This window comes from Macadamia integrifolia, chromosome 10 (genome assembly GCF_013358625.1).
Source record: "Macadamia integrifolia cultivar HAES 741 chromosome 10, SCU_Mint_v3, whole genome shotgun sequence".
Classification (NCBI taxonomy): domain Eukaryota; kingdom Viridiplantae; phylum Streptophyta; class Magnoliopsida; order Proteales; family Proteaceae; genus Macadamia; species Macadamia integrifolia.
The window spans coordinates 31,249,326-31,258,019 of NC_056566.1; the positions used below are offsets into that span (position 1 = coordinate 31,249,326).

The 8,694-nt window shown below is 36.1% G+C and overlaps 1 protein-coding gene across 1 annotated transcript; it reads right to left on the reverse strand.

Annotated features, from left to right (window-relative positions):
* Positions 1-6,909: 6,909 nt before the first annotated feature.
* On the reverse strand, positions 6,910-8,694 carry LOC122092415 (UPF0481 protein At3g47200-like). Its single transcript, XM_042662732.1, has one exon. It carries the CDS (start codon positions 8,639-8,641, stop codon positions 7,160-7,162), a length of 1,482 nt encoding a protein of 493 aa, XP_042518666.1. The 5' UTR covers positions 8,642-8,694; the 3' UTR covers positions 6,910-7,159.

Genomic DNA, 8,694 nt, shown 5'->3' on the forward strand with positions numbered 1-8,694 from the left:
TGAAAAGTGGTTCTGGCATGTTTCGTGCCAGCACTCTGTCTCTCTCTCTCTTCCCCAAAACAAGGAGTATAAATGTCTTTTTCATAGGTAGAGGATAATGATAGACACATGAAAATTCTGGTGTAAGCCACGCTCCAGTTCTTTTCCATTATCTTTTTCATAGGAAAAGGAGAGTGACAGACACATGAGAACATTGGTGTAAGCCAACCCTTTTTTACTTGAACCCATTCCTTGATAACAAGCCTTAATATCATTTATTCATGATAGATAACAGAAAACATAGAAATCTCATACCTTTATAAAATGCATGACAAGAAATGGTTAGTGAAATGCATGCAATTCATGTGAGCAATGTATAAACAAAATTAACACATTGTTGCATAATATTTGTCTAGAACTCATTTCCCTAAGGTGGTCGAATGACATTGTTTATCTAATTTCCTATCTCAATCATGTTTGTTGCTATAATGACAGAAAATAATTATGACAATGCAAACTTCAAATTCAAGACTAAAACATTGGGGGAAACCAATTATATGTTACTTGAGGTAAGTGTATGTAAATTGGCCATAAAAAATACTTTTTTTTTTCCTTTCTTGATTGATAAAAATCACTTTCTTTCTTGATTGATAAAAATCACTTTCTTTCAATTAATCTGATTACAAGCACAGATAGTATATTTTATTTTTTAGAAATTAAAAAAAAAATGAAAATTAGTTTTTGCAAGACAAGTCATTATAAGAAAAGGAATCTTTAGCGACAGTTCTTGGCAATCGTAAAAAGAAATTTTGTTGCCAAAAATGCAATAAGGCGACCATATATCAATATACCATTGACTAATGCAATGAGTGAACTATGGAATGCAAACTGTTTAACCCCAGACGCCTTTCATTCCAACTTATTCTAGTCCCCGCTCCCCAAGGGAAAATATGATCTAATTTTTTAGCCATCGATGTTCAAATTCATTGATTGATGGAGTCGTGGTATTATATTTAGTCTAGTTCTGTCTTGTGGATCTATTATTAGTATTATTCAGGTTGGATCACGAGTTGTTTTTTGTATTGTTGTTTTGAGTTAATCAATTTCATTTGTTAGTGAGCTTGTAGAATTTGGATGACTGGGTTGTTGTTATCTCTTGGACAAGGTTATGCTTATAATACTTACTTCGATTCCCTTTTAAAAAAAGAAAAAAAAAATCAAGTTGTCTATATTTCTTATGTTAAATTGATTCCTTTCACAGGTATGTTTTATATTCAGATCATACAAAGAAGTTCCTCGAGAGCCCACACCTCATGTTCATTTCAGGGATTGAAAGCAATTAAATAGCGGATCAGTTAGCTAATTTTGCATGTGAGTCTACAATAAGTTTAATTTTCTATGATTCCAGGAGATCTTAGTTGCATCATTTGGGAGGACAAACATGGTTTACCAGTCTTTAGAATGTAATAGTTATTTTATATGTGTTTCCTTTTGGGTTTTGAGAGTGATAGAGTAACTTGTCTCTCCTAAGTTGGGGTAAGGTGGGTTACGTCTCCCTTTTCTTTTTATTAGTTTCATTTTTAATATAATTCTAGGGCTATCCCAGGTCGCAGATAAATCATTTATTAAATATAACTTTCAAATTTCGATATAGCGTTCAAAGATTCCATCATCCGAATTAATTTATTAATAAAACATTAGATTTTATTAAAACAATAATAATAATAATAATAATAATAATAATAATAATAATTATTATTATTATTATTATTATTATTATTATTATTATTATTATTTTTATTTTTATTATAGTAGTAGAGAGAGAAGGTTCAATATGCTAGACACATCTTCATATTCTTGGAAATCTGTACCCGACCTGGATTGTTGGCTTAATTGCATCACATAGTACATACACCACCATTCTCCTTTCGATGGACTAACCCAGATTTGGATATCAAAAGAAGTTTCTAAAATTTTCAAGAATGATTTCAACCTATAATTGCCATCTTACTTCGAAGTTCTATCCTTTAGCATGACTACTTATAATTCTCATCTTACTTTCATGTGCCTTGGGAGAAGCCATCTTGACCTAGACTTCATTATTCGCATTAATTAATTTCACCCTTACACTTTCTGCTTGGGATGTTCTAGTTAATTAATTTATCTTTGTTTTCTCCTTCAAGCTATAGCTTCTTTATTTTATTGCTCATTTCAGTTCTGTATGGCCGATGGAGGGCCGAGGTGGTAGCACAGCCTGATGGAGAGCCGAGGTAGTGGGTCAGTCCTATTCAGGTTTGCATACACGCTTCAGTCGTGCTAAGGAAGTGGACATTTTTTGCCTCATCAAGTATATTGCCCTTTTTTTGGTTTCGTTTTTCTGAAAACTACACGTTTAATACTCGTGTCATTCGTTTTCATCCGTTTGTCATTCCCTTTTTTTTTTACCTTTTTTTTACCGTACCGTTCATCGTTTTTATCTGTTTAAAACATGTACCGTTCCCCTCAGGGGCAGACCTAGCCCCTCAGAAGCTCATAAAATATTGGTCCAAAACAAAATAGACTGATAATTTAATCGGTTCTTAAAACCAAACCATAACCGATTTCACTATTGGTTCAGACGATATCTGCCTCTCATCGATTTTTATCAAGTTTTTCATTTTTTCTCTGTTGCTGATTTTGATTTTCCTTTTTGCTCCAATTAGGTAAAATTGAATTCAGATAATATATTAAATTTTTTCATAAAACCAATACCAAAACTAGACCAATAGAAATTCGGTCTGCCAATTTCAATTTTTTTGGGTTGGTTTGTTTGGGCTTTAAACGGTTATTGTCTTGTTTTATTTATTTGTTTATTGGGGTAAAGAGAATGTTTTCATATGAAAGTAACCGTTGCCAACATAGCACAGATGGAAATCATGGAATCAGAGATTCTAGTAATTAGAATCGGGTTCGAATCAGTCCCAGCCAATTGCGATCGAATTGAATTGGAACAGTCAAAATTGGTCGATTATTCCATTTTATTTTATCGAGACAAGAATCATTCCAAGTGAAAAAAAAAGTTAATTAATATGAAGAAACAACATTACCCCATCTGTGTTCTCACACTCAGAGAACACCCCTAATTTTATGATTTTGTCAACTTATTCAAACAAAAAGAATGTTGATCCAATTCGTACTGAAGTGACCTCTCGATTCCAATACGTGGCATGCCAACTAGACAAAACCAAACCACTTAATGAGAAGTTGACTTAATTAAATGTATTGTTTAGGTTTAAAATTTGGTCATTTTTATGATACGGTCCATTGTGGATAAAATCATGGATTTAGGTATTGGTATCGCATTGGCTGATATGTATAAATTACATTGGTAACCAATACCAATACTGCACAATACATTCAAAACATGAGTTTTTTTCTTCATCAAAAAGTTTTATTTTTTTATTTTCTATATTGAAATCAATCCGATGCAGGCCAGTGTAGTTGATCATATTGGTATCAATGGCAATCGATACCAATGCCAAGAACTAAAACCTTGGTCGCAAATAACTGGTTGCATGTTCGAAGATCCATAATCATTCAAGGCATGATTTAATATGAGGGTGCAAGTCTGGCTTGACAAATCTGAGCCCATCCTGAGCCTGGCAGGGCTTGGCCTAGACTTTTAAACCCACAAGGCTGGTCAGGGCTGAGAGTTCTAAGCCGGAGTTAGGTCCGGGCCTCACTTAGGCCCTAGGTTGAACCCAGCCCTATCTGAACAAATTATTATACATATAAAAGACTCAAAAAACGCTTTAAATGGGTTAGGATGTGTAACTTTTGTTTTTTCAGAAGCGTAAACTATAAATAGAAGTAAGGAGGGAAAAGATAAAAGTCAGGAAACTCATACTCAAGACCTCCTAGTGAGTGGGCTTAATGGACCACAACCTTAACACAATTGTTAAGATGAATCACTCTATTCATAAGCATCACATTCTCTATTCATTAGAATGAGAGGCTTGCCAACACATCAATGTATGCAAGGGGAGTATGTGAAGAAACCCGGAGTACACTAGTGTGCCAAACAATCAAACTATCATGCATTAGCGCCTATGCAACCAAGTAACTATTAGCTAATTAATTGTAGATCATCGTTGCCTTGACTATGTTAGGGGGTGTCTCCTAAGTATTTAATGTGAGACAAACAGATAAACTCCTTTTTTGCTATGAGGGAAGAGAAATGACTAGGAGAATGCACTTCTTCTCATTCCCTTACAAATTCAAGTTTGAAAGAAAGCAATATACGAATCTCTAAATAAGAGGAAGAGATGGTAGAGATTTCAAAATTGAATTCTATTGAGCCCGGTAGGAACGGCCTACGTTGAAATATCTTAGCCCTACCTAGAATTGGGTTGGACCTGAGCGAAGCTTAGGGAGACATAAAAATCTATAGTCATGGCCGAGAGATGTTTTGAAGATCATGGAAGCCTTCAAAGGAGTCAAGGGCTCAAGGCCAGCATAGAAGCCCCTGAGGCTTCATTTATTTCAAGGGAAAATATCTTCTAGGAGAAGTCTTAAAAGCAAAATGAAATTATATGGAAATAAATTAAAACAAAAACTATTTCACATAAAGTCAATAACTTTGGAAAATAGGCCCAACAAATTTGGAATCCCCATGCAGTAAAATATTAAAAAAAAAAAAGAAGTGGAAAATAGGCCCACCAAATAAGCCCATGGCCCTAGCTAAACCCCACTTTCTTGATCCATGAAACCATCATTTGGACCACTTACACCAATTGGACATAAAAATCAATCCTTTTCGACTAGGGATCTTTCCTTGCTGACAAGGCATTATTATTATTTTTTTCATGATTTCTAACAGAAAACATAAAAATCTCACTGAATGATATCAAACGGTTAGTGAAATGCATGCAATTAATGTGACTAATGTATACACAAAATTATTACACATTGTTGCATAATATTTATCTATAAGAACTCATTTCCTTAAGGTGGTCATTTTACATTGTTTTTCTAATTTCCTATCTCAAAGGAGGTGTTAGTTGCTTAGAAAATAATTATGACAATGGACTTCAAATGTCAAGACTAAGACATTGGAAGAAACCAATGATATGGAATTTAAGGTAAGTGTATATTAATATGGCTCATAAAAATCATGTTCTTTCATTTAATCTGATTAAGTATAGTGTGTGCAAGCACATAAGAGTATATTTTCGGTTAGAAATGAAAAAAATAAAATAAAATAAAATTTTGGTTGAAAAGTCAATGGTTTTCGAGGTGATCAATAATCTTGCACTAAACCATGCTTGCTAGAGTATCTTCTTCCACCGGTATACTTGTGGTGAAAGAGGGAAATACGAGTATTAATGGTGGGGAGGCATTATTAGAAACAACAATGGGAATGTTTTGGTTGCATTCTCCAACTTTTATGGAATGTTTTCAAATTCAATGGCTAAGTTGAGAGCCTTTGCAGATGGCTTGAGCTTGTGCTGAGAATTGGGGCTCTCTTATTTTTATATTAATTTTGACTCCTCCTTGATTGAAACTAGTTACCCAAAGATCCTATAATTTTCTGAGCTGCTGGTAATAGTTTCAGGAAGTAATCAACCTCTACGATTCTTTGGGAGCCCATGTCTCGTTTTTGTTTCTGAAAAGTAATCAAGCAGCGGAGTGGTTAGCCACTTTTGCATGCGACTCTATAATAAGTTCGATTTGTGATCTTAGTTGCATCAATCAAGAAGAAAGAACTGATTTGTCAATCATTAGAATGTAATCTTTATTTTATAGTTATTATTATTATTATTTATGGTTTTTAAGAGTGATAAAATGGTTCAGATAATATTTGGTTTAAAAAAAAGTACCCTTTTTCATCCGTAGTCTTAGATATGTTACTAATATTGGTACTGCTACTAATATTATCATTATTATTGTTAATATCAATATCATATTTGATACGAATTGATACTATATAATATTCGGATTAAAAAAAAATACCCTCTTCGATCCATAGTCTTAATATTGATCTTACTGATATTGGCATTGATACTATTATTATCATTATTAGTGTCAATATCAGTACAAATGGATCCTAGAAAACATTTGGATTAAAAAAAAAATCCCTTTTCCATCCATAGTCTTAGTATTGTTATATTACTAATATTGGTACTGATACTATTATTATTATTGGTATCAATGTCAATTTCATCTTTGATACTAATCGATCCCAAATAATATTCAGATTGAAAAAAAAAAAAAAAAAAAAGTATCCTCTTCCATCCATTGTCTTAGTTTTGATATCTTACTAAAAAGCACCATCTTCCATCCATAGTTATCTTACAAATATTGGTACTAGTACTATTATTATCATTATTGGTGTTAATATCAATATAATATTTGATACGAATCGATCCTAGATAATATTCATATTATATAAAAAATAAATAAAAAAGGTACCCGATTGCATCCATAGTCTTACTAATAATGATACTGATAATAATATAATCATTATTGGTGTCAATTAATATCATACTTGATACGAAATCAATCATATTTTGAATGAATTATTTTCCTTTTTAAAATACTGATACTTTTGGTTTTTACACAATTGTATTCTCCCCCTCCAAAAAAAATCAGTTACGTAATCAATATTGTTGAATTGAAAAAAATTAAGTATAAATATTTGTGATAGTTTTTTTTTTTTTTTAACTGATATTAGTCAGTCGACATGACCGATGTGACATGAATATCTGAATCTATCGTTGGTTATTATGATTGAATTATTGAATATCTAGATAGACCTATACGCGATATAATTTCAGTTTTAAAATATGGATCCGTCTCAGCAGGGGTTGGTGTGGATTTTCTTGTTTGATAAGATAGTATCAATGATGATATTTTAATTTGTTAACTGATTATCTACATGTTATTAGAAGGGGGAGGGGAAGAATCCTAACATACAGGACAAGAGTGATTCACTGAAAAGGCAGCAAGCTTATCAGCTACATAATTCCCCTCTCGCAAGTATGATGAAAAGTAAGGGTGTTAATCGGTTTGGTTTCGATTTAAATGGTGCTGATCAATTCGGTTCATATTTGTTTGACTAAAACCATAATCGCTTTTAGTGGAAACGATGGATCACTTCTGCCAAATCCCAACTGTGAACCCCCAATTCCGTGACGCTTAACTAACTGGGCCGATAGTAGCCATAGACGGTGTAAAAGGTCTGCACGAAAGTGAGCAACAAGAAGACGACCCCAGCAAAAAGTGAGATGATGGTCCATGGGTTCCTGCAATGGTTCTTCGAAAAGATGGCCAGCCATTCGTTCGTCCTCTTATCGCAGTAATTGTTCACGTCCGCTGACATCTTAGAGATATAACTGTCCTGGAAATCGAACGCTACCTGTTGACACAAGCTGTTGAAGAACTCAGCTACTTCCGCATTACTACCCAACCAGTGCTCCAGGATCTTTCGTCTATGGAGGTACTTCACGTCTTCATCCGAGTTTATCAGATTGTCCATCAAGATCAAGTAAGAAGTGACTTCGTTACCACAATCGGTGTGACAGTGCTCGTAAGCTTTCATGTTCAGTAAGAGCGATTTGGTCCCATCATGGACCAACAGCCTTGGGATGCAAAGGGTTCCATTTTTGAACTTCACGTCCCAGAATCGCTCTGTATTCCTCTTCTTGAACTTCACCCCTGCCACCCTCAACTCTGTTGCGCAGCGGACCAGTTGCTGCCGCTGCCGCTGCCGCTGCTCATCCATCGCATCCAACGGCTGCGGCTTCCATCTCATCCAATTCGTACGCAAGTCCTTGGGCTTTCTGCGTAATAAGTCGAGGCAATGGAGGCCGTCGAGGTCTGTGTTTGCGTATTTGGTCCGCTTCTTCCAATTTCTATTCCGCACTGTCTCGTCCGTCGACATGAGAGAGTCGAGGAACCTGAGTGCGAGTTGGGCTGCTTGGGGTCTCTCGCCTGGTCCTTCATTGACACCGAACTGGAGTTCGAGAAGGCGATCGAGGATGAAGAGTGGGATCTGGTTCTCGAGCATAACCATATCCTGGCGGATGGTGTGCATAACGCTGCGCCATGCGAAGATTGGGTCATTCCGTGGGTAGCCCAGTTGCTCGAAGCCATCCACAGCACCTTGGAAGATCTCGAGCGTGAAGCAACCATCGAGAACCATCATATATACGAATTCGTGGCTGGTGTGAGAGATTGGACCTACGTAGCAGTTGCGAGCTTGGACTTCGACCTCACTGATGGAATCAAGGTAGAGCTTGACATCTTGACTGGTTCGCTTGAGAATCCGATCGAGGGAGCGCAGTTTGTGCTCTTCCATGTCGCAGAGGCTCTCGTTGCGTTTGTGATGGTAAGGACCCAGGGAGACGACTTGGGGGATGAAGGCCTTGTTGTCGTTCCCTTGGAGGTATTCGGGGACTCTGTAAATGCAGAACTTCGGCCTTGAAGAAGCGAGATGGGCTTGTTCAAGCCTCTCCCGAATCGAGATCACCCACTTCTCCTCCGCTACTTTGACACCATTGACTGGTATTGACTGGGAAAAAGAGGAGGAGGGCCTTTGCGGCTTCTGTTGCTGGGGCTGCTCCGGCAGTTGCAGTTTCCGTTCCTGTCGGTGTTGCGGCCCTAGTTTCATTTGCAGTTCCATCGTTTTTCCAGTCCAATGCCCCTTCCTTGTGTGACTCAGCCATGATCTACACT

What these genes read in the sequence shown, in the direction of transcription:
- LOC122092415 (XM_042662732.1), bottom strand. Translation starts at nt 8,641, where the DNA reads ATGGAACTGCAAATGAAACTAGGGCCGCAACACCGACAGGAACGGAAA.